Source organism: Ornithodoros turicata, chromosome 2, assembly GCF_037126465.1.
Source record: "Ornithodoros turicata isolate Travis chromosome 2, ASM3712646v1, whole genome shotgun sequence".
In the NCBI taxonomy this organism is placed as follows: domain Eukaryota; kingdom Metazoa; phylum Arthropoda; class Arachnida; order Ixodida; family Argasidae; genus Ornithodoros; species Ornithodoros turicata.
The window spans coordinates 64,430,519-64,456,901 of record NC_088202.1 but is presented as its reverse complement, the minus strand read 5'-3'; the positions used below and the strand labels follow the sequence as shown (position 1 = coordinate 64,456,901).

The 26,383-nt window shown below is 46.1% G+C and overlaps 1 protein-coding gene across 1 annotated transcript in view; it reads right to left on the bottom strand.

Annotated features, from left to right (window-relative positions):
• Positions 1–1,833: 1,833 nt before the first annotated feature.
• Positions 1,834–26,383, bottom strand: part of LOC135385499 (mucin-2-like) — a 96,715-nt gene continuing 72,165 nt past the window's right edge. The window contains exons 5-11 of the mRNA XM_064614847.1: positions 24,963–25,218; positions 14,674–14,823; positions 14,525–14,591; positions 12,695–12,820; positions 11,459–11,630; positions 5,103–5,246; positions 1,834–4,386 (exon numbers count right to left, since the gene is read on the bottom strand). Coding sequence (XP_064470917.1) covers positions 4,288–4,386; positions 5,103–5,246; positions 11,459–11,630; positions 12,695–12,820; positions 14,525–14,591; positions 14,674–14,823; positions 24,963–25,218 — 1,014 coding nt within the window. The 3' untranslated portion in view covers positions 1,834–4,287. The remainder of the gene's footprint in view (positions 4,387–5,102; positions 5,247–11,458; positions 11,631–12,694; positions 12,821–14,524; positions 14,592–14,673; positions 14,824–24,962; positions 25,219–26,383) is intronic.

The window sequence follows — 26,383 nt, the reverse complement described above, 5'->3', positions numbered from 1 at the left end:
CGCTTGCGAACACGGCTGCCATTTTATGGCGTACGTCTCCCCGTGTCGGCGCTGTTCCCGTTTCGGATTGCCGCGCGGTGACGGTGCTTCATCTCGTAGCTGTGTGTAAGAAGCCCATATTACTCATATGCGCTTCTGTGAACTCTGCATTATGCTTCGCTTTTCGCTGAAAATACGTACGCCGAAATGCGTGTTATATATACGTGTTCAGTCGTCGTAAGAAATCGCCACGACATTGAAATTTGTCAAAACATATTGCACCTATCGCCGTTCGGCGCGAACGTTTCGCTGTTATTTCTGTACGTCAAATTCCACGCGTGACTGCGATCTTAAACTTTATCGTTTTTTAAACTTCAGTGAGTGTATATGTCTTGGAGCTTTCATCAGAGTATTCAAAGACGCAGCACGACTTCTTTAGAAAGCAAAAGGGCTTGCGATTCCCGATGTGGAATCACGCGACGAGAGGAAATCTATACACCATATGTGCCTTGGCTGTGCGGTTTTTACAACATAGCGTCGCGCGGCACGGCATATCGCAGCTTTTGCAGCTTTCTGGGCGCAAAACACAACTCGGGAAGAGAAGAGTCACGTCCACGCAACGAAAGCCCCAAGATGACGGCGCCCACAGCCCTCCGTACGGCACGCTGCGCACCATGTGACTCCTCAAAGCCAATGACTACCGTCGACGGCGAGCTGAATGGGGGAAAAGCGTGTCGATACTGTAAGCGAAGCTTATGTAGTGACTGTATCGCTCTCCTATCTAACATGCAATGGGGTAGGACCGCAGGACATTGCCATCACGTATTTGTTGTTGTTTTCACGAACTCCATCGGTGACAGTGTCAACGCGGCACCCTGGACATCCACTACTGTTCCTGAATGAACTTTGCTTCAGAGTGTCGTCATGGAGGTACACGGCGGAGCAGTCAACGCCATTTTGGTTCTGCGCAGTTTGAGCAAACATGAGGACATCAGTCTGTGGCGTCGCCACTGGGCAACATTGATTACATCGGCAACACAAGCGCAGTGAATAAAGTATTCTAGAAATGGCAGTGGTCTGAGTAGGGCAAAACATTTTGGCGACCCGAGGAAAGGCGTAATAGAACGTAAAAATGTGCCGACGCTGCGCATCGATCAAGCCCTATTCGTTTGATGACGGTGAAACAAAATGGTGTCGATCGATTTCTTGGGTACCTCAGTGACGTCACTGTATAGCGAGGCGAATTTTGAGTTTTCAATGCTCATTTATTATTAGGGAGTCTTAGGAAATCCTAAGCGCCCTCCAATTCGGACTCCGTATCGGTGTCAGTCAGTCAGATGTCACAACGCGATGTCAGCCACTCCAAAGGATTTAGGCGATTGGCTTATCATGGTTGTAATCGTGAAACTTCTACGTTCTCCTAAGACTCGCTATTGAGGCAACAGCGTTTACAGTTCGTTGTCAGTGCCCGCTATGGCACACATAACACATATGGCACACATTCTTTCTGTGCAATAACATGTGGCAAAAAGAATAAAAAGAGGAAAACTCTGCGTCATGGCGTTTTAAGTGAAAGACTGAAACTGGCTTTCCGTTCCAGTATCTTGACCTTTTTTAAATAAAAAATCCGAAATGATTGCGCAAAGAAGATGAGTTACCATTCCTCGAAATGGCTCTGAGCACATGAAGTGACTGCATATGACTGCCCCATCCGCCCACGCACCCATGATGGCTTCGTCCCTTCCATTGCTTTCTTTTGCTGTTTACCACTGCAGCATGTTCAGAAATATGCGGAACCGTGGACACGCGCGTCGCGAGCTGCGCCGCCTAGGATTAGATACACATATGCAGACGTAGGGTTTCATGTTGCCTTTATTGCGCCGTAGAACATTCATATTTCACACAAAAATAACTTATACATGTATTTTTGAGCAAGCCTTGGAATAGAAACGCAGTGAAACAACACTGCCGCGCATCAGCACGACGCATCGGAGCACGTAACCTTACACGTGCAGAAGTTGTGCTGTTTTTACGGCTCGCGTACTGCAGTTCCCTTACATGGTTTGTACCGTTAATGCCACGTCGGGGTAAGTAGTACAAACGTTATTGATAACAAAAAATAAACAAAAATACAGGGCTCTGCGACACTGCTCTGCCCAAGTACACGCAGTTGCATATCGGACCGTGTGAGTAGCTCTTTAAAGGGCCGTAAGTAATGCCGCAAGTGTTGTAAAGCAATTTAATTTATTTCGAATAAAAATCAATATCTTTGAAAGACTCAGCGCGCAAAATATAAATGCAGTAAGTTAACATTACACGCTTCCGCGCATTTTCGAAGGAATAGTTTCGGATTCTCCCCAAGTAGATGACGTCACCGTGCGCTCTGGCGTCTGTCTCCCCCGTGTCACCGCTCTCCGCTCCTCGTTGGAAGACCGGCAGCAGCTGTGGTGAAGAGACAGTAGAGATCGACCTTCGAGGAGCAATGTTGCCAGATGCGTTGGTAGATTGGGGACCCAATGACGTAATACTTCTCGGAAGTAGATATTTATTTTATGGTACTTCCACGTCACACAGAGAAACGATATCTTAGGAGACTACAACGTGAAACGTGAAAATTGCTATGACATAAATTCCATAGCATCCTACCGAATTTATGAAGACGACCGAAGACGGTGAATCCTGCAGAAGGAAGAATCCTACCGACGGCTGAAGACACGAGATTTAGCCTGTACTGGCACTATAACAGAGTTTAACTTTAACACAGTGTAAGTAGAGTGGTACACTCTTTAACGCAGAGTCATGAAATGTACACCTCAATCAGCTATTCCAGCTATTCCAAAGCCCGCTCAATGGTTAGGAGTCATGCAACTACGATGTCCTGAAGTCCGGTTTTACTTACACACATGTATTCATACAAACGTGAACGCGTTCGTCAAGTCCGACCGCAAACCGGTACATGAAATAGTTGTGCCGGTGCGCTCATGTGATCGTCTGGCGTCCTCCTGCAAGCAGCACTTGCAGGAAGATGGGTGGGGGAGGTTCAGTTCTGCACAGTCTAAGAGCAATAGGACGAGCACATTGTTGAATCAGATGTAGGCTCCCAGAAAAAAAAAAAAAAAAAAAAAAGAAAGAAACGTATCTGACATAACGGTGCGGTGCATCGTGATATTGCTTTGTCGTGGATTAGACAGGAACTGCAGAAACTCGCATAATTTTAGCGCATTGCAAAGAAAAGAGCAATTCAGTTCTTCTAACTGTAACTCGTAAAAGTACTCTTTGAGACCGAATGTTCTGACCTGTGGCATGCGTGTTACGACGCTGTACACTACAATTTTAGTATCACTTCCTTTAGTATACCTCCAGTAGTCGCGTGCAACTGGAGCGCGACTACTATATCTGCTGAGACGTAAAAGAAATCCTGCCATATCGCTCTTTTCTAATATGTGGAAGCCCGTACGTCGCTGTGCCTCACAACTTGCAGCAACTGATGCGCGAAGCGAGATGCAACAAAGCGACAAAGCTCTATTGCTGTACACCGCTGCCTTCTAGCTGTCTCTTCGATGCTAACGTTTAAGAAGACACTGATCGAGAAAAATATTTTGGCAACTTCAGACGATTCGTATCTGAAAGCAAGCGCAGCTTGCGGGCGAGCAGTAATAAGATATCAGACATCAGTCAGCGTTAATAGACAGACGTACGAAAATGACGTAACCGGTATCATCGTGCGCGAAACAATAGTCCTCAAACAGCGCCACGTAGGGCCGCTTCGTAAAATAAAAAGCAAGAGATAATTTACATTGACCACAATGTGTCCTCCCACTTTAAGAGGATATACCACCAGTGCCCCATCTCTGGTTCACGACTTTTCCCTAATAGAGATGGGGCCACATGGAGATTCAAGTGGGAGTTGTCATCAGTACCGTTGGTACGAACGTCTCCATTCTCCACACGAGTGTGTCCTCTCTCAAGTTAACATTGCGTCGCTACACAAGGAACCAGGAGTGGTGCAAGGACGGACATCTGGAAATGCAGCCGCACTTTACCCGGAAGTGCTCCACTGCTGGTGCTGTAATTCCTCGGTTGTTTGCGAGAGTTCCCTTCCGGCGGCATCTGGTGCTTGTACAGAATTGTTCACGATGGCACTATGCAGGATTAACCTGTCAGAAGACGACGCCTGACACATACACCAACTCCTGTCGTTCTGGTCTGCGGTGGGAGTCCCGTCTCACGGTCGCACTGCACAACACACGGGTGTCGATGTCCAATATAATCGCGCAGTGTGTCACTACTTCATAAGTTCACTTATATTCAGGAATACATGGTTCGTAGCGTTGCTGTCTTGTAATATGGAAGCACAGGCGTATAAGCGTCCCGTTTCTGCGGATCGAATTCGTACGGACCGTGACTCTGTAAAACAAGAAGAGGGAAAATGAGTAGTTTATTACAAAATAGGTCTTTTTCCTTTGGCCAGGTAAAGTAAACCCATAATGTAGCTCCAGCAATGTCACTAAAATGTTTCAGTAAGCCAATTATGCCACGGCGAGTTCGCTGTGTGCCTTGCTGTGAGCAATTTGTCTTCACAAGATATATCGTGCAAGAGGGCTCGTATAATCAAAGTCCGGCGAGTACACGAATTCGCAATGCACTTTCAGTGGAAAGAGAAACAAAAAAGAAAAAAAAAAATCCTGGAAGAAGGTAGCCACTGTTCACATTACAAGGACAGGAATTAGAAACTGATACCATTAAACTCGTGCTGGAAGTCCCCATCATCGTCTTGAAAGCAAGTTTTTATTTTTTTTTCTCAAATTCCGTGTTAGTGCCGCGAAGCAACTGTGGCTATGAGCGGCGTACAGAGGTGAACAGACGGAGAGAGAGACAGTAGGAATGAGTAGGGGACAGGGGGTTAATATGCGTCCTAGGCGGGCTTGAGGGGGAACTGTGCCGACATTCGTCTGGAAAGTCTGTCAGAAAACCCAGGGAAAAGCACAGACAGCACAGCCGGTGCGGGGATTCCAACCCACGTCACCTTCCATCTTAACCAATACCACGGGAGCTGGTAAAGGAATGTTCTGGAACGCACGAGAGCAATCCAGCTGGAGCATTTATGGAAGATGTGCACATACCGGAGGGCCATAGAGGGCTCCTCTGGAGCGTGGTCTTTGGATGTGACTATAATGGCTGTCCTCAGGTGGACTGGGGCTTCGTACCCGTGTCTGAGATGCATACATCGGTGGTGTCTTCGGAGGTGGGTTGATGGTGTCTTGTTGCTGAAAGTACACATTAGCACGAACATATTGAATGTTTGAGCAAGAAACACAGACATGATTTGCGGTGGTGAAGGTGGAAGGGCTCGCCGTTGTCGGCCTCACAGAGGTGGGCAACGTCACGACGTACGCCCTCGGGGAATGTGCGCCCTTGGCCGACTTCTAAGGGAACTGTGCCGACACATGACTGAAAGCATCTGAGGAAAACCCAAGAAAACCCCCAGACAGCACAGCCGGCACCGGATCCGAACCCGGGTACCTCCCAGTCTCGACGTGACATGGCCAGCACGCTATCCACTGAGCAACGGGACTGGTAAGACATCATTTGCAACATACACAAGCCTATAGGAAGAGAGCAGAGGTGGGCACCCTCACGAGGGCGTGTGAGGGTGAGGGTTTCCTCACCCTCACCTCACAATATTTGAGGTGAGGTGGGGTGAGGAAAATTTTCAAAAAAATTTGAGGTGAGGGGAGGTGAGGAAAATCTTTTTAAAAAAAATTGAGGTGAGGTGAGGAAATTTTCAATTTTTTTAGGTGAGGTGAGGAAAACTATGGGAAAATTGTTTGAAGTGAGGCGGGGGGAAAAATTTATGAACGCACACTTTATGAAAACTTTTCCCGCGTGTACACGGGATATCTTTCCTTCTTTCCGCAGCTTCTGTCTTTCATCTGGGCGGGGACTGTCGTCCTCTCTCGCCGCTGATCTGACGCCCGACTTTGCGCGCCATTCGCATACCCGCAATTGAACCTCAATTTCCGCGCCACTCTTATCGGTATAACAATCGTTCCACGAAGCATTTTCTGTGATTGACTAGGCCAAATCCTCCAGCAAGAAGAGAAAAAAGAACGTTACATTGACTAAGCAATTTAATGAGTTCAATTTCGAAAATGATATTTCAATGGCAAATTGATGAAACTATTTGTATTTGGTGAGAAACTAAATGTCCAGAAGAAAGTTGTTTACCCCATATTTTCCCGTTAAGCCGTTTCCTTATAATGGTCAAATGACACGTTTCGTACCGCACCCTGTATGCACTCACGCTTGAGGTATATGCATTTACATTGGTAGTCACTCAAAGCCAACGCGCATCGAATACACAAATAGCTTTAATAAATTGAGGTGATGTGATGTGAGGAAAATTTCGAAAAAAATTAGAGGTGAGGTGAAGTGAGGAAAATTTCTGAAAAAAATTTTGAGGTGAGGTGAGGAAAATTTTCCAAGAAAAAATTGAGGTGAAGTGAGGTGAGAAAAATTTTCAAAAAAATTTTGAGGTGAGGTGAGGTGAGGAAAATTTCGAAAAACATTTTTGAGGTGAGGTGAGGAAAAATTGTAAGAAAAATTTTGAGGTGAGGTGAGGAAATTATTTCTCCCAGAAAACTAAGGTGAGGGCGAGGCCCGTGAGGACAAACGACCACCTCTGGAAGAGAGACATACAAGTGTTTGAAAAAGAACAAATACGAGAAAAGAGTGCTTCTGTTGGTGGTGAACATGTTCTGTTTGTTCTACGTAGTCGACATTCTACTGAGTATCACACGAGAGGGTGTCATTAAATGCCTAAAAATAGGTTTTATTTCAGAAAATTATGAAGCTACTTTGAATACACCCAGACACACTTTTACCACAGATTGAGGTGGTTTCCATTTGTTTCATGCATTAATTAAGCTAATGTTGTAAATTGAACGTATAAATTAGTATACAATAAGTATATAATCACATAACTCATAAATAGCGTCATAAATTTGTAAGCAAACGTAGCATTTTTCTACGGGAACCACGGAATCCTATCGCCATAGTACACTATTCCAGTCAAAATCACGTTTTTTTTACAAGACCTCTACAAAAATTTCACAGCCGCAAATCCGTCAGTGCACGAAGCGCGATCGCTGATATTTACAAGGTGAATTTAGCAACGTTACACATTTCGATAGAGTCGTAAAAATACAAGGTAACGTGTCATGCGCTTGAAACTTTGCAGACTGATAGTCATTCGCCTGAAGTTTTATCCACATGTTTTTCAAATGCTATGACTTTGTAGAAAAAAAGTCAGAAGCAAAACAAATTCCCACTCCATGCATTTCCTATGGCCTATACACGGTGGGCCTATACTGCCCGCAAACCTCAATTTTTTTTCTCTGACTGCTTCACGTTTACATCACCACGTATAGGTGGCGCTGCCTCGACACCCTGCACCTGGTCATCTGGTCGTTGGTTATTCCGTAGGTTTTGGGTTAGCTTCGTCTCCATGCAGCGCCACCTATACGTGGTGATGTGAACGTGCCGCAGACAGAGGAAAAAATGGCGGATCGCCAGCAGTATAGGCCATAGGAAATGCATGGAGTGGGAATTTGCTTTGCTTCTAACTTTTTACTACAACATCATAGCATCTGAAAAAAATATGGATAAAACTTCAGGAGAGTGACTATCAGTCTGCAAAGTTTGAAGCGCCTGAGACGTTATCTTGTATTTTTACGACTCGATCGAAATGTGTAACCTTTGCTAAATTCACCCTGTACCAGCTCCCGTGGCATAGTGGTTAGGATGATCACTTTCCACGGCGAGACTGGAAGGTGACACGGGTTCGAATCCTGTCACCGGTTGTGCTGTCTGAGGTTTTCCCTGGGTTTTCCGAAGACTTTCCAGACGAATGTCGCCACAGTTCCCCCTGAAGTCGGCCCAGGACGCATACTAACCACCCTGTGCCCCACTCCTTCATGCTGCCCTCTCTCCATCTGTCCACGTTTGTACTCCGCTCATAGCCACAGTTGCTTCGCGGCGCTAACACGGAAGTAAAAAAAAATCACCCTCTACGTTTGTGAAACTGTTGGCTCCGTCCAAATACCCTCCCTCCATGTCCAAGAAGAAAACGAACCAGTCCGCAATCACACCTTTCGCCCTTATCAACGTGTCTGTCGTCAGTCGCCAGTTACTGATAATGACGGATTGCGCGACAAGGCTGTCAATCGGGATAAAACTGCGTCGCTCTTTCTACTTCGCCGCGATAAAGGCGGAGCCAAGAGTTCAGCAAACGCAAATTTCATCGACCATACTTTGCCCAGCGACGGATTTTCGGCTGTATATTTTTTGTAGAAATCGTGTATATATATAAAAAAAGGAGAACGTGATTTTGACTGGAATTGCGTGCTATGGCGACAGGCTGCCGGAATCATGCAGAAAAATGCTACCTTTGCTTGGCTAATTTGTGAGTTCAATTAACAAAATTAGCTTAATTAATGCGTGGCACGAATGCAAACAGCCTCAATCTGTGGCAAGACTCTGTACGAGTGTACTCCAAGTAGGTTCGTAATTTTCTAAAGTAAAACCTATTTGTGGGAGTTTAGTGACATCCTCTCGTGGTGTGATGCTTCGTCACACGTTTTATTGCTTCTAAGAATTACCCGTAGATATATGGACCTTGCACGTGCGCTCTGCTCACCTTTGGGACGATGATTCGGCATTGCAATGCGCCCTTCACGGCTCTGCACTCCTCGAAACAAACTACAACAAAGCCCTTCTCACTGTCCCAAACCTTGAAAGAACCGAAGAGGCAACCAGTGCTGCAGCGTCTTTACCAGCGAAGAGCATACCACGATGAGGAATCCCCAGAACACAGAATGACGGACAACCTAACCTTCAGACACCGCAAAAAGAACCAAGCAGCAGACAGCGGTTCCTAGAAAACTGTCGCGCTACGGCCTTGTCAATGAAGACTCACGTCCCGCTGAAAGGGAAAAGGAATTTCGGGAGAATGGGACAGGCCGACGCAAGAAGGTCAACCGCGTCCGATGGTCTCAACAAAAGCCGACGGCGAACGATGGCTGACACAGTTTCCTGGGCCACAGTGAAGGGTGTTGCTGCGAGGAGGAAGATCGGCCTGCCTGTCACCGGAGAGCTGCCCACGAGGATCCGCAACCCCGACTTGCGACGTGAGGCCCTTTGCGGACACGGACACCGGACTCCTCCACTCAACTGAAGCTCTACTGTCCACTGGCGACGTGCGGCCCCTTTCACACACGGACGTCGGCCTCCGACTCTTCACAGCGACTCTACGAGCAACAACCGCTAGTGAAGACGTAAAGCATCGGAAAGGAAAGCCAACCCAGAGGAGGACGGCGACGTGGACGGTGCAAGCAATCGCCGGAACCAAGTTCTACTAGGTGAGTCCAGAGCGCACCCGGGGTCGAGGCGTTGGTTAGATCGAGAACGGGATGGTTATTAAACAGTTCCCATTGTTATAAACAGTGTTGTAGTTCTCACTAACTCTCAGTCTCGCCCAAAAGTGGATCCTTGAGTATAGAATTGCTCGCACTCAAATCGCGAGAAGCCTTGAGTTATCACAGCGATGGGTAGCGACACACCGTAGTAGTTTCGGTATCGCTTGAATGTGCTGGAAACGTGGCTTGAATTGGTGTCGCTGCCGGCGCACTCTTCCACCCCTGTGAACGAGTGAACAAGCCCGCTTCCGCTTGCCGCTATGGCGCCACACCGAGGGGAGAATACGAGGGGTGTTCAAGTCAAACCGGGACTCTCTGTCTCCTGAGGGTACAAATGGCTCTCGCGCTACTTCTTTTTCATCATTTTCACACGCGACAGGCCTCCGCATTCACAACGTGGTGGTCCAAAGTTTGTGCAAAACAGAAGACACGTGCTGGACAAGATGGTCGACAACGAGGTGAGCGCGCACATCGAACAGCGAATTGCCATGAAGTTTATCGTGAATGAAGGCGTAAAGTCATCTGAAATTCACAGAAGACTTCAGGCTCAGTATGGCCACGATACACCTAGCCGCAGCAAAGCGTTTGAGTGGTGGAAACGGTTCCGAGACGGCCGTACATCAGTGCAGGACGATCCCGGCCGGGGCGGCTCAGAGTCAAGTGTCAGAGTTCCTGAGAACATCCAACTTGTGGAGCGCCTGATCCTCAAGGACCGACGGATAACATGTCTCGAACTGGCTCGAAAGACGGACCTTTCTGTGGGAACGTTGAACACTATCATTCATGAACACCCCCAGTTTCGGAAAGTTAGTGCCCGTTGGGTCCCGAGGCAGCTCTCCGTGTTTGACCGGCAGAGAAGACTGGAAATCTCCCAAGAGCTAAGGTACCGTTTCCACACTGAAGCACAGCCGTTCCTTGACCGGATCATCACGTGCGATGAAACGTGGGTGCACCATTTCACTCCTAAGTCTAAACGCGCATCAAAACTGTGGAAGCATCCAGGCTCGCCAGCTCCCAAGAAGTTCCGAAGCACCCCGTCTGCGGGTAAGGTCATGGCCGCGGTTTCCTGGGACAAGGCTGGCGTTGTTCATGTTGATTTTCTGCCCAGTGGTACCACCATCAATAGTGCATACTACTTCCATGTTCTCACGGATGTGCATAAGGCGCTGAAGCAAAAGTGCCCGGGCCTCATCACGAAAGGAGTCCTCCTCCTAAAGGACAATGCACGCCCGCATACCGCGCATCTCACGACACGCACCTTACAGGAACTTGGCTGGGAGTTGCTGCCACATCCCCCTTACAGTCCAGACCTCACCCCCAGCGATTTCCATCTCTTCGTGCCACTGAAGGCGTTCCTTGGGGGCCGCCGCTTCAGCTGCGACGACGAGGTCAAGAATGCGGTCCGATCATGGCTGCTACGCGCCGGTAAGGATTTCGACGCTGCTGGCATCCAAGCCCTCGTGAAACGCTGGGACAAGTGCATTAGTGCAGTTTGAGATTACGTTGAAAAATAAAACTAATTTCTCGCCTGTAAGTTCATTTTCCTTTTGCGAAAAATGAAAAGTCCCGTTTTGACTTGAACAGCCCTCGTACACCGGTCGCGTGTTCCATAAACTTTTGTGGGACCTGTACATCCAGCAACAAGTTCTACAATCTACACGCGAGTAAGAGGTTATGTCCATGTTTGAAGTTTGAAGGCATGTTCCATTTCATTTGATACGCTCTACTGTCTCTGCCTGCGTTCCAATTCTCACTATTAGCGCGTTGTCAATAACAGCGCGATATAAATTATGGTCCCGTTGTGGAGCACCATATATGTAGGACATCTTATCTGTAGGCGCCTTCGAGTGCCGCAGGGGACGGCCGTTTGAATGTACTGTAGAACCTAAAGAAAACACTGTATCTGCGAGTGAGAAAATCATAACAACGACACTCAATACTCAATAACGCTGTGTCAATAACATAACGATACTTAACTACACATGTTTGGGAACGTTTCTCACCACATATATATTTCCAACGGCGTCGGCAATGTGCTGCCACCGTAGGCGATCTTCCACGCTCACTCTGTACGCTGGAGCGATGGTCGATGCTTTGCTCAGGTAACCGAGGCTACCTACTGAGTGGGCTTGTGACAGGACTTCTGCCTTGTGTTGCTCTCGCTTCCAGCGACGGCTACAACGACAAAGGGAACTTCTTTTTAGCAGGTATAGCGCTCTTGTTGTAGATATGATGCGGACCTTAAAATGAAATATATCTGCAGCTGCTCGAAAGTGGATATGAGCTCGTTTACTTGTAACGATCTTTAGAAAGCTGCAATAGGTGTTAGTTCAAGGCCCGTACGAATCTAAGGGTATGCAAAACCTGCGGGAAACCAAAGGCAGGTCTGCAGATGATTTAATTTCTGTATGGTAAATCAGAGAGCAGTTGCTCTGAGAACACTTGGGATGAGCAGGCTTAACCTCTTATTTCTGTCCTTGACGAGGTTACAAGCTACAAGCAACGAATATGCTATAAAGCACGTAATATTAGCCTTCAGTAACTTTGCAAGAGCAAGTGTACTCCTCGTGATGCACTGGAAGGAACTGATGACAATTCATAAACCACAAAGTACCACTCAGTAATTCATTACTACTTTTCAGAAAATGAACACGAATTAGAAAAGACAGACAATGGAAGAAAGCTGCTGACGAATAGAAAAGAAAGATAGCAGATATCCCTAATGAAGGCAGTCATCTGCCATTGGGCAGGCATGTCTGCATTGTAAGCATGGTTCACACAAGTGCGTTCTGCTGCGTGCAGATGCGTGCGGGCGCTGGTTACCATGGCAGAAGGCACGTACGCGACCTCCCGCAGCAGAACGCAAGGAGTTTGCCCGAGCTCAACTTTTTCCGACGCACGCAGCAGCCCGCAAGCGGAGAACGAATCGCGAGGCCGCCTTCCGAGCGTGCGCAGTAGGTTTCTCTCTGCGAGACTGTTTTCAACATGGCGGCCACCGGAGTGGAAATCCCGTTCGGCGCTCATTGTCTTACGGTTTGGAGACGCACGCATTCGGACGCAGGCATGTGAACAGCGGAATGGATTGCTTACAACGCACGCATACGCACGCAGGCGCCCGCACGCAGCAGAACGCACTAGTGTGAACCATGCTGTACAGAATATGTGGTACGTGAATTGTCGTGTGTAACCCCACCCTCAAAGCTGTACGTTTTCAGAACATTGCGAATGCTGTCACTTACTTCCACAGGCAAAGACAGATGAGGGTGAGGATGATGATGATGACTGCTGTGACAGACGCACCCAGTGCAACGCCAAGCACCTCTCCATCGATGTCACAGCGGGATCCAATGTACTTTCCACGGCAACTGCAGGGCACATATTGAGCGGTGGCGTATTATGATACACATGGAGAGAAAACGTTTTAGCTAAGCATTACAAGCATATTTATCCTTAACCACTAGAAGAAGCTCTGTCGAAACGTCGCTATTATTTAAATGTCTTTCAAAGAAGCAACCGCCAGTTGGATGGTGATTGAACCATAAGGAATAAAATCAGCTAGAAGCCGGACTTTACGACAACCTGTTTCGTTTCTTTTTTTTTTTTTTTCAGTTACTTCGTTCAGAAAAATCATGTACAGAATACAGGTCTTGCGAAGGAATACCTTGCGGTCTAACTCGGGCCACATGTCTTCCTTTTGGCACTGCATGAGTGTGGGGGAGGGGGTTGTACACAGAAGAATACAGCAAGTTCTATATAGGGTGTCTCAGTTAAATTCCCGGGCTAAATAATTCGCGAACGGGTGCACCAATCGAAGAACGTTCTTTTTTACAAGTATCTGTCGGATACCTCCTACAGGCTGCGCACCATGTGAATGAGTGGGAGGCGCTCATTATTTAACTAAAAATTCAAATGAGTTTCGTGAAAAACATGACTTCTAAAGCAGGGCGCCGTCGGCGTTAAAATGCGTACTACCCCTTTTGGGACCTTCAGTGGACACCTTTTAGAGAAAAATCTGCCACCGAAGCGGGTCATTGGTTGCGGTAATTAATTGGTTTAGGTTTAATTTTTTTTTTGTCGCGGCTGGTCGCGGTGAAGCGCAAAAGGACGCTCTTCCACTCCCTTATCCATCAATGAATTACGTGTTCTAGAGCTTACTTCGCAATGGGGAGTGCTGAAGAAAAAATGGAAAGCATGTGATACCAAGATACTATGTGATTAACTGTGTTTCGTCCGTGCGATCATAACAGAGAAAGGACGCATATCAGTCAGATAAGCGGGGCGGGGACTGGCGTAGCCTGTTTGACGCTGTTATTTTTTCTCCAGCACTCCCCGTTGCGAAGTAAGCTCACGAATACGTAATTCATTGGTGGATAAGGGAGTGGAAGAACGTCCTTTTTCACTTCACCGCTATCAGCCGCGACAAAAATATGTAAACCGAAACCAATTAATTACTGCAACAAATGACCCGCTTCGGTAGCAGATTTTTCTGTAAATGGTGTCCACTGAAGGTCCCAAAAGGCGCAGTACCCATTTTAATGCCGACCGCGCCCTGCTTTAGAAGTTATGTTTTTCAAGCAACTCATTTGAATTTTTATTTAAATAATGAGCGCCTCCCACTCATTCTCGCGGTTCGCAGCTTGTAGGTGGTATCGGACAGATACTTGTAAAAAAGAAAGTTCTTAGATTGGTGCACCCGTTCGCGAATTATTTAGCCCGGGGATTTAAGTGAGACACCCTGTATAGAAACCGAAAGAAAAAAAAAAGTGCCGCGAAAGGTCCTCGCACTAGTAACCACTTCACGAGAGGGCTCTGTAGAAGTTAGTTAAAGTCTCCATTTTTGGCAAAGCATTCTTGTTCTTTTGGTAAATTATCCATATGGTGGTTGTTCATGGGAGTGGTAGAACGTCGCACCGACCTGTATTTTGCTCCATCCCTCCATGTGCACATGGCGGAAATACACATATCAATGCCCGTACAATGGGGAACTAGCTGCGTTCGAATGTGGCTTCTTGTGTTTGAAGAGCATATCATTATGCAACATTACACGATGACTAGAGTACGCACTGTACCTGCACTCCCTCTGTCCGTTGTTGATGCGGCATTCTCCCTTGTTGTTGCAGTAATCCGGGGCACACGCTACAAGAAATAGTGTCATCATATTTTATGCGTTTTGGTACACTATGTCTCGCAACACCAGCCAATTCAATACGACTCTTACCCGAGCAAGTACGCCCGCTTTTCCATTTGGTGTCTGGATACTTGTCCGTGTATCCAGCTTTGCATACGCAGTGGAACGTCCCGAACACGTTCTCACAGATGCCGTGCTTCGAGCAGTCGTTCATAGAAGCGTCACTGCACTCGTTAAGATCTAGAAGAGAAGCAGTAATACAATACCTCTCGTAACTGTGCTAGAACCTCGTGCATCAAGTTATAAACTAGAGTGTACAGATGTTCCTGTGACTTCTGTGGGCAATTCAAAATGAACGGTCGCCTACTTGGCTTCTGTACAATAATAGTATTAATAATAACGTGCATAAAAGATAGTGATGAATGAATCAAGAAACAAGTGTGCACCTCACGGTGGGACACACATCTTTAAACGGTGGCGTTCAGGTTATAATAGGCACCTTCTGTATCTAATGGCAGCCATTGATAACTGAATTGCTGTGTCCTGTACACCAACAATCCCCTCTTTGACCCGCCAGAGCGCATTGCGAATACTGAAAGAGCTTTTCGGGGTTTGACATCTTGCAGCATTCCCTGGTGCATACGTGACGCTGAAATCTATGAGCAGCGTACGTGGCACTTGGTTCCAAACCAGTTGCTGTAATATAAAGACTGGTTGGAAAAAGTGGGCGTTGGATTGAGCGGTTGTTGTTACAAAGGCCGAGTAGTTTGCAGAGTGTGGCCTCCAGTTCGTCGCGCACAATAGGAGATATGCGAAATGAAGCGCCCTCTCTTGCCCGTTAGCGGAAACGCGCTCGCGCCATTTTCGTCGAGGCGATGCTTGGAAAGCATGGCCCCGCTGTTCCTTGTACGCGGTTTGCGTTGCCCCTGAGTAAGTTTGACTGAATAGTGGCAGCTGAAAAGGGCTTCTGTTGTCATCTTATGTGTAAGCGCCTCATGTACCACTGCGTTAGTAAAAGTTTGTTGTGCAGCAAGGCAGCAGCCGTCAGCATAGTGTAAACGACACTGCAAGCTTTTCGTTCTGCTTAGTAAAGAATCGTCTGATTACCACAACTTTTTGTCGTGAAAAGGACTGCGTATGTCGAAACTCTGAAAAACAAAACACAATGTTATTTAGTAATGATGAAGGTGTCACCGCACTGCTGCGCGAAGCTGTACTAGCAGAGAGGAATAAAACGACAAAAGGGTGCGTATTCATGAATCGCTTTAACTGAGCACTAGGAAGAAAATGACATGAAGAAAAAAACAAAAACAAATAGTATCCTGTAGTTGAGGCTACTCTCGGACCAGACTAAAGCTTAACGAGTAACGCTTAACATTCTCGATCATTCAGAATTAATACGAGTATGCAGTCACTTTAGAATCAGACATTTGCCGCTCGTTTATGCACCACTGATGCAGAACCTGAGAGGCAGACCCATAATGTGATATGAGTGATCCTGATTTGACTCTCTTTGTAAAATCACTGAACTTATAGTGAATTATATCATAACCCGCAGGTGAATTGTCAAATGTGATAGATTGGAATATTGTTTTGCATATGTACCTAGTGCGCTCTCTTGACGTACATCCTAATTCCAAATAAGCATGTGCACAATAATTTGCGGTCTCTACATGTGTTCCAGTTTCTCGTGCACAAGGGAAGGCAAGAAAAGAAATTAGTCGAGCCACTAAATAGGCCCGAACGCGAGAATAGGACATGATCTATGAATATTTGCTTTTAAATCTTATTTGTGTTTGTGTGTGTGTTAAGGAAGATCACTTCTTGTAGTTGAACTACGTAGGATAAAACCACTCTTATTACAGGTTCAGAATCATGACATTTATGTTGATAAAATATTTATTTATTAAATAACAAATAAATGTTGTTCATGAAGTCACATGCTCGACAAACGGTTAAGTCGTGGCATAAGGGGCAAGCAGCAATAGAACCAGATACCTTCCAACATCTAAATCTGAAACCTAGTACTATATCGTCTAATTATATATCACAACTACCAAATGCAGCAACACTACAACCGTGGCGTGGTTACCAGAATCTCAAAACATTACGGAAGAGATTGCTCGGCACAGTGCGGCAAATGGTATGAAAAACTCCTGCATCAAAATATTCCCTTTTATAAGACCAGTATCTCATTTAATCAAACCATCACAATATCAGCTAAAACTAAAAAGTGAAGTATTGCAGAAAACAAAGTAAATGGAAATGCCGAACGTCGATGATAAACGCCGTGTGAGATCTCGCTGAAAATAGAATCGACTGCAAAACTGTAGGACTATTTCTGCTACTGAGACTAGAGTTCTGAACAGTTTGTCATTCGTACATTCCGCCGAAATGTTCTGTACTCCACCGGGAACTCGTGCTTCAAAAATTGCGGCCGTGGATTCCTCTTTAGCGGAATCCCCTCAAGCCGCGCTGCAGCTGGTGAGAGATGTGCCTTAGCCATGGCGGTCGGGAGCGGCGCACTCGACAGATGGCGCTATTTCGCATATCTCCTATTCTGCAGATGAAATCGGCAAGAGGCTCACCGAAATTTGCGGGCTCAAAGGTTGGCGATGTTGGCGAGAAAGGGCGACGTTGAAAAGGCTGCCCGAAGACGCGGCTGTTGCGGAGGTCACCCTTGTGCGCGGGACACTCTTGAATAATTTTTCGTACTCTCGTGGCAGAGCCGTAGCGACAGGGAGGGGGGGGGGGGGAGAGGGCTCCGGACGGCAGGCCCTGGCAGGTTGGTTGAACAGGATAAAGCGGGAGCGAAGAAAATTTGAGTTTACGATCTCGGCAGTGCAAATAAGCGTTTTCTTTTCTTTCTTTACAGGGCTTCTGACGGCAGTGGGTGAGGAAAGGGAGGGGGGGAGGGCGCGCTTCAGATTTACTCTGCCCTGGGCGCAAACTTGCCTGGCTACGGCTCTGCTCGTGGGCTCTTTAGCTGCAATGACTTGGAATGCTACTCGGCAATTGCTTTCAAGACATGTCCATCTCTGTCTGCTTCTGGCTTTTAGAACCGACTTGCCGCCTGAGAGACAGAACGGCCTCGACGTATGTACTAATTGATCCTACTACCAGCTGTTGGCGGTTGGCGAAACGACGGATTTAGACAGTTTACGTTGAGCAGGGTCGGCAAAGGTATGTTTGAAAGCTAATACGAGGGCTTCACAGGATGTATAGCCGAGCTTTCGTAGAACAATCGGCGGCCTAGACACCATGATAGTCGCAACCTACAACCGGCTTCTATACTCGCGTCATAGCCTGTGTTTCCAATGGGCACCCAGTCGCACCGGCCTGCACGGAAACCCGCGCAGACGCACGTCGGGCACATGAAGACGTCCCCGTCAATAATCAATAACTGTCCACTACCACTTTGTCGGCTTTGCCTCAGCATGTCGATTACAGATGCACCGAATCCGCCGCAGCGGCACTCGGCAGTGTCAAGAGGGCGCTGTCCGAGTAAACGATCATCTCCAGTACATCGTAATCGTAATCGTAATCGTAATCTTTATTTAGTCAGTATTGTAAAATGTACAGAAAGCGGGACTGTGAGGGCAAGCCCTGTAGTACAGTCCCAGCACAGTTCAAGAACTAACAGCTAAAAGATACAGTTTAGTTGTGATTAAGATATTGTTAAATCAATATAAGACTTAAAAAAACACTACATGGGGAGTTACCCGACAACTAAAACACTAATAAGTAACTAAAGTACACACGGGGAGTTACCCAACAACTAATACACTCATAAGTTACTACAGAACACAGGGAGAGTAACCCGACAATAAACAGACTGGTAGGTTATTGAGCAGCCTTGCGGGCACAGGAGCCTTATACAGTTATTGAGAAAAACAATTTTAACCAAAACATCATATGTTATCATGTAATTCATCACATGGTTACATCTACATTGATGATGGGGTATTATGCTGGGAGTGTAACAAACTGCGTAACTGATACTTAAAATGGGGAAAAGAGGTTAGGGACCGTATATGAGACGGCAATGAATTCCAGACATTGGATCCGAAATAACTCATTGAATGAATCCCGTAATTCGTTCGAGGTTGAGGTACCTGTAGCATATCAGGTTCGCACCGCAGCGAATAAGGTTTTTGAAGATGTGTGATTGAAATAAGATGATCTGAGATCATGCCGTTGCATAATCTGTAGATTAGGATGGCAACCTTATATTTCAGTAAATTGTATATGCTCTGGATAGACAGACACTGGAATGCAAATGAGATGCTATCGCGGGGATGTGCGAACATCATTATGCGCATTGCTCTCTTCTGCGCGTGGAGTAGAGGAAGCAGGCTGGATGAATAAGTGAGCCCATAAACTTCCAGGGCATAAGAAATATGCGATTGGACTAGAGCATGGAAAACCATTAGGAGACAAGTGACGGGGACCAGGTATCGAATTCTTGAAAGAGCATAGAGCCCGCTGGTGACCTTGGAACGCACAAACTGGGTATGGTTAGTCCACGATAAATGTTCATCCAAGATAACCCCCAAGAATTTCACAGATGTCGTTCTTGACAGGGAATGCCCACAAAAATGCAACGTGTATTGGCTTAGGTCAAGTAATTTTTGGCGTGGGCGAAAGATTACATATGAAGTCTTACCTATGTTAGGAACGAGTTTGTTAGCTATCAACCATGCGGAAAACTTAGTTAAAACGTTATCAGCCTTCACGAACAGCCCTGCAATAGTGGGGTCTTCAACAAAAATGTTGGTGTCGTCGGCATATAAGAAACATTTCTCAGACAGACAGAGATGAAGGTCGTTGATATACATAAGAAAAAGGAAGGGACCCAAAATTGACCCCTGAGGAACGCCAGTTGATAAGGCCTTAATAGAAGAATCGTAGCCCGAGACATGAACATACTGCATTCTATTTTGCAAGTAGCTCTCTAGCAACGTGAGCGGAAGCCCTCGAATTCCATACCTGTATGCCTTTTGTAGAAGTATTTTGTGATCAATTAAATCAAAGGCCTTTGTCAGGTCCACAAAAATGCCCATTGTAAGCAGTTTTTGTTCGATATTCTTCTTTATCTGTTCGGTCGCGTTTATTAGTGCTAAAGTTGTGGATTTACCTTTGCGAAAGCCGAACTGGAGCGGATGTATTATCTTATGTCTGTTAAAGAATCTTTCTAGTCGGTTAAGTATTAATTTTTCAAACACCTTGCTGACCGCAGGAAGTATCGATATGGGACGATAATTTCCTACATCCACTCTGGTCCCTTTTTTATGGACAGGTACAACCTTCGCCAGTTTAAGTTCGTCAGGGAATGTCCCTTGTAAAAACATGCTATTTGCTAGCACTGACAGTGGGTGGGCCAAGAGGTGTCCCACTTTTTTAAGAAGAGATGGAGATAAACCGTCATGGCCAGATGACTTTGAACTTTTGAGAGATCTTATAGTGGAAAGCACTTCATTTGGTGTGGTTGGGTCAAGAAAGAAAGAATGCGGGTTTGATGGCGGCAGTGGAACTTCCAAACCTGTACCATTCAATAAAGGCACGCTCTTCGTTATATTAGTAAAATGGTCATTTAGCATGTTTGCCACTTTATCAGGAACACTCACCAGTTCATCGTTATTTTGGAGTGAAATGTCAGTATGTGTCTGTCCATTACTTTTACCCAAAATGCGATTGATTGTGTTCCACATGGTTTTGGGACTACCGTTGGTCTCGCTGATAACCTTAGAAAAATAGTTACGTTTCGCGGCGCGCAGGACATTTCTGAGGGTATTGTTATAAGTAGTATAACGAGAACGAAGGTGGTGATTGAATGGAGAGCGGCGCATTTTAGTATATAGATTATTTTTGTGCTTAATGCTTTTAAGAATTGCATTTGTGATCCATGGTTGTCTAATCGCGCTACGCTTGCTCAAAACTGAGGTTACGGTCGATTCCTTAATCAACCTAGAGAGTGTTGCAAGAAAGTAATTCACCTTTTCCGATGTGTCAGTATATGAGGAAAAATCCCATGTGAGCTGACGAAGGCGATTCTCGAGTGAAACAGGGTTAACGTGCGTGCGTGTGTGATATCCCAAATCACGTGAGGGCGTCCCCTTACGGCCAACATATGTGAGCTTATGATCCGAGATGTCACACCCGGCAACCCCATAGATCAGGTTATGATCACAAAGATTAGTCACAACATGGTCGAGAAGTGAGCCATTAACGCCTCCTCCAAATCGAGTTGGCGAGCTAATTAACTGCTTAAATCCATGATTGGCAAGAATCTCCTGATATAATGAAACACTGGTATCGCTTCCTAGGAGATCTATATTGAAGTCACCAACGAGAATGAGGTTGAGCTTATGTTGGCATGAAGAATGTAATAGGCCATCAAGTTCATTCAAGAAATCTGGTAGATGAGAGCTTGGTGATCTGTACAATACTCCTATTGTGAGGGGGCGGCCACTAAATGTGGACAACGATGATGGACAATCTGGGATATCAAGAAACAAGGACTCGACAAGCTGACAGTGGAACCGAATGTCGTTTCTGACAGAATATGGTACCCCTGAGTGAACATACAGAGCAACACCACCGTGGGGTTCACCCATCCTATGTGCAAACTCTACATTATAATTATCTACATGGAAATACATATCACGGTCACTTTGTAACCAGGTTTCGGTTAAAGCAAAGAAAGTGACTTTACTTTGCAAGATTTGAAATACAGCTTTTATGTCATCAAAGTGCTTCCCCAAACTACGTGTATTAAGATGCAGTACCGACGGGGAGCTAAGACATGCTTTATTCAGACATTCGAGTGAAATCAGGTCCATGAACACTGTTAATCATGAGAAGCTACATCACCGCGACACATCACAATCGAGCGAGATCACTTGTTTGTTTAATGCGTACAACCTTGGCATCAGCATCTTTGCGCATGAGAACGTGCCCATTTCGAACCCAAACAAAGCGGTAGTTCTTTTCCTTAGCCACGTCTTTCGCTTGTCGAAGAAGCAGCCTGTTGTACACGGTCAAGTTTTCACAGATAAAGGCAGACGAAAGATTTAAGTCAGTGTCGTCCCCCGATATCTTAAGCATGTGTCGGTTACCAAGCCACGTGTCTCTGGTACGCCTCTCCTTGAAGCGTACAATGATAGTGGGGTGTGTGTCATTATTGGACGGGAGTCGGTGCGCGGCTTCAACATCCGACGATGCTAGTGGGGCAACTTTCAGTTTAGACGCGACACGATTCAGGACTTCGAGCATGTCTTCCTTTGCGTTCGCAGGAATCCCGCGAATCTCAAGGTTGTCCCCGTCATCGGCCCGTCCATGGATTTCATTGCCACACACCACTGCTCGTGTCGAGAAGCGTCCCTTCTACACCAACTACAACTTCATGTCGCCAGGACACTTCTTCTGCTTCTGTATAAAATGAGTCTTCTCCACTTCCAAATGCCCTACTTGCGCTGTTGAAGCTGACATTCGACACCTCCTCGACTGCCGCAGATTCGACACCACTCGAGCCGCGCTCAGACGACGCCTACTCGAGTTGCGGTGCAGACTTTTCTCCGGCCACTCTGCTCGGCCCAGTACGACATCCCACACAGCGGCCTGTGACCAAAGCAGTTTTGACGTTTCTCAGCGACACAGGTCTCATGAACAGCCTGTGATGATGATTGACTGATTGAAAGAAAGAAAAAAACCTGTGAAAGAAACAGCCTGTGAACTCAAGTCGTGCCAACTCATTCTTCAGTGCCCCACCCTCTGCCCTGCTTTCACCCTCGTACGCATTACCCTCATCCTGTTTTAAAGTCATCTTTGTCTTTAATCTATCTCATCTTGCTTACACCTTTTGTAACTTTACCCTTCATTTCCCAATTATTTTCTTTTGCTTTTATTCATTTTTCTTTTGTTATTTCCTTTCTTTCTTTTACGGAATAGCAAGCCGACATCCCGTTACCTGACCTTTCCTCCTTTTTTTTCTTTGTTCTAATAAATATATCCCACCAAGCTTTTCACTTTTCACTCCCAGATATACTTCCTTCACAACAACAACAACAATAACTTTATTTTAAGATGATGAATGGGGAGTTATGTTATCCACTTCTCATCATTGTTTGGTGCATCATAACGAAAGTTGTTGTTGTTCATCATTATCATAGACACCTTTATAGCCGCAGGTGCTATAATACTGCATTTACAATAAAACATCTCTATGATGTCTGTTTATGCTATTCGTTAAGTTGAAGGATCGTGGAAGGGCTCGAAAAAATATGTCAGCAGTAGAAATTAAGATTACAACAAGCCCTGGGAGAAAAGTGCAAGTACATAAAGCGTTGCGGTGTGCAGTCGAGCTTTCAATCTCGCCTGGCAGAAAAGCTCTTTGTCCCGGCCAAAAGGCTTCGACGCCACGTCATCCGCTCAGTGGTGAGGCGCCCCCTCCTTTTTTTTTTCTGTATTTCTTTTTGCGATTGTATTTGGCGCCGCCTATCTCGCATCTGAAGCAGACGCGTCGTAGCAGACGATTCTCTGCAGCCAATAAAAATGACCGGATGATCTGACGTCACAACACGCCAGAAGGGAGCTGGGAAAAAATCGCCACCGCAGCGCGCGTTCTTGTAAACAAATTTTCCCAGGAAATGCGCGCTTCGCAAAGGAAATATTTTGCGTGACAGCTCCTGAAAGAGTACGTTCATATCACGCGGTAAAAAAGAAAAAAAAAAAAAAAGAAACAGAGAAAACATATTTGAGGTGCCTTCCATGCTTCTTTAAAGGGGAAAAACAACTTGCTCTCAAATGAAAGTCCGTGTTTCAATTAGTACAATTAAAAAAATTAGTTCACACAACGCTACCGTTTAGAAAAAAAAAAACACACAATGAAAACAGAGCCGTCTTTGGCGGCAACGAATGGGATCCCCAGGAGACAAAGATTGGCGGCATCCAATGAGACACCAGAAGAAGCGCGCGCATACCTATCGTGCGTCTGTGGATTTGCAGCGGGTCCGATCGTACTGTTCCGTGCGCCGCATGATGCACACTGCTGCATTTTTCAATGCCGATTCACTGACTTGTAGCCCACAACAGTTCTCGCGAATGTTGCAACGACAACATTTATCTTCATGTCCTTAGGACAGCGACGCCAGTCCGCTTTGCAACGCGCACTATGTTCCTAATAGGAACTGCTCCATGGCGTGGCACGCGCAGCATGGACTAAAAACACCGATGCAGGAGCTGAAACGACGTTCACTGCTTAGCACCGAAGCAAAATAGAGTCCTGTATAATTCTGATCGTAGCTTCGAAACGGAATCAAAGTTTTGAATCATGATAACAAGTACAAAATTAAAATAGCGTGTAACGTATTTTGAAGTGAACTTGCTTTTGCATGATGAAAGATGAAAGTCACTGAAAAGGTTCGCCAGCTGTAGGACTCGAACCCACATCTTCTGGATTACCGGTTCAGGGCTCCACCAACTGAGCTAAGCTAACACGCCTTCACAGTGACTTCCAGGGTGCGTCATCTGAAGGGACAAACCAGCCACACTCTCTCACTCATCCTCCTTTCACTCTTACATTTTGCTCACTCATACACACATTCATACGACGGGAACGACCAAGGCGGCATCTGTTGAACATGAAAGAACTGATGTTCTGAGGCTGGAACAACATAGAAGGGACAAATACATACGAGTCCTCAATTTGCCTAAGAAATTAACGATGAAAGATGAAAGTCACTGAAAAGGTTAGCCAGCTGTAGGACTCGAACCCACATCTTCTGGATTGCCGGTCCAGGGCTCCACCAATTGAGCTAAGCTAACACGCCTTCTCCGTGACTTCCAGGGTGCGTCATCTGAAGGGACAAACCAGCCACACTCTCTCACTCATCCTCCTTTCACTCTTACATTTTTGCTCACTCATACACACATTCATGATATGTGAATGTGTGTAACATTCACAATGTGAAGAACATGAATGTGTGTATGAGTGAGCAAAAATGTAAGAGTGAAAGGAGGATGAGTGAGAGAGTGTGGCTGGTTTGTCCCTTCAGATGACGCACCCTGGAAGTCAGTGAGAAGGCGTGTTAGCTTAGCTCAATTGGTAGATCCCTGGACCGCCAATCCAGAAGGTGTGGCTTCGAGTCCTGCAGCTGGCTAACCTTTTCAGTGACTTCCATCTTTCATCGTTAATTTCTTAGGCAAATTGAGGCTTGTATGTATTTGTCCCTTCTATGTTGTTCCAGCCTCAGAACATCAGTTCTTTCATGCTTTTGCATTTTAGTCCCCCTTTAAACGGAAACATGACACGGAATTCGGGATCGTGGTTCGGAGACAGACACAGATTAAATCGAATCCACCGTCAGCACCCTGCTTACCTTCGACGGCGAGCCCAGAGTTGAGAAGACCATCGACGTAAAGCCTGCTGTCACCGATGTTGGAATTCCTTCGGTTAATCATGTTGACCACTTCATGCTGGATGACACGCTTGACGGAGGGCACCCGCGTGATATCGTTTTCCTCCAGCTGCAGTGTAGCATTCACCAGTACTTTGCTCCCGACGGACTGGAACTTGTTCACGGATACGTCCAGGAAAACGCGGGAAAAGCTTGACTTGGCGAATAGACTGTGAAGCTGCAGGAACGAATGAGACTATTAAGCGGCAAACGAGGGAAATTGAACGTTGATTCTCACGCCGCTTGACGTTGCTGCTCGTGATGTGTGTCATGAGAAATAGATATAGGGCATAAGGGCAAGAAAGGGCATAAGCATGTGTCAGATTCGCAAGTGTCAACGTGAGGCGCGAAGAAATGGGATAACTTCGAGGCAGCAGCTAAGCCTTGTAGAGGTAAATCCCTAAGGTACATCTAGACTTACAGCTTGGCACAAAAGTTTACGGAACACCGGGGTGTCGCATTTCTCTATTGGGGCGAAACACCAACAGCAAACAGGAGCGGACATGCATAATGAGAGATGGATTGAATAGCCGGTCCCCTGTTTCTTATTCGATCTCTTCCTGACACCTTGCAGGAGGCCGCTCGGATACAGAAACACACCAATGCCGTGTTCCGTAAACTTTTGTCCCAAGCTGTACATTAGCACTAGTGCTTGAAAGTGAAAACAAGGTTTAGAGTCAAAGCGTGAGAGATGTATGTGGTCCCACACAGTAGTTCTCATGTACTGTTCAAGAGAAATTGGGGGATTGAAACGTTCTATTGAGTGTGTGGCCCTCGCATGGACGGTCATGCGAATCGGTAGAAGAAGGGCTTCAGTAGTTGCAAGGGCTGCCGACCGAATTACAGTCCCTTTGGTGTGGATACGTTAATACCATGAACAATGCGAAAAAAGCATAGTAGACGGCAGCGCCCAGGACCTTACACATACCGAAGTCAGCCCTATTGGTAATCTCCTGCGTTTTCGACCTTGACGATGTACGTAGGATCCTTTGGTTTTACTTCAGACGTGTACCAGATACTTAAAAAGTGTTTATGCTACGTTACTGAGTACCAGGCGAAAAAGTGAGTAGTGAAGTAACTCGCTACTTTTAAGATACTCAGGTTACAGTTACAAACAAATACAAACAAAGTAAAAATAAAAGCAGACACTTGTTCAGATACTTTTCTTTTTTCATACATCTCGCCCGATGCTGTGCTCAGGGGAGGGGAAGATCCGCACAAAACGAACGTGAGCAAGCAAGCCATGTATTGTCTTTATCAACGATATCTTATCTACTGTATCTTTGGAGTAGCTTAAAAATGAGGACAAGTAACTTTGAAAAAGGTGTGCAAGTTAGGGTACT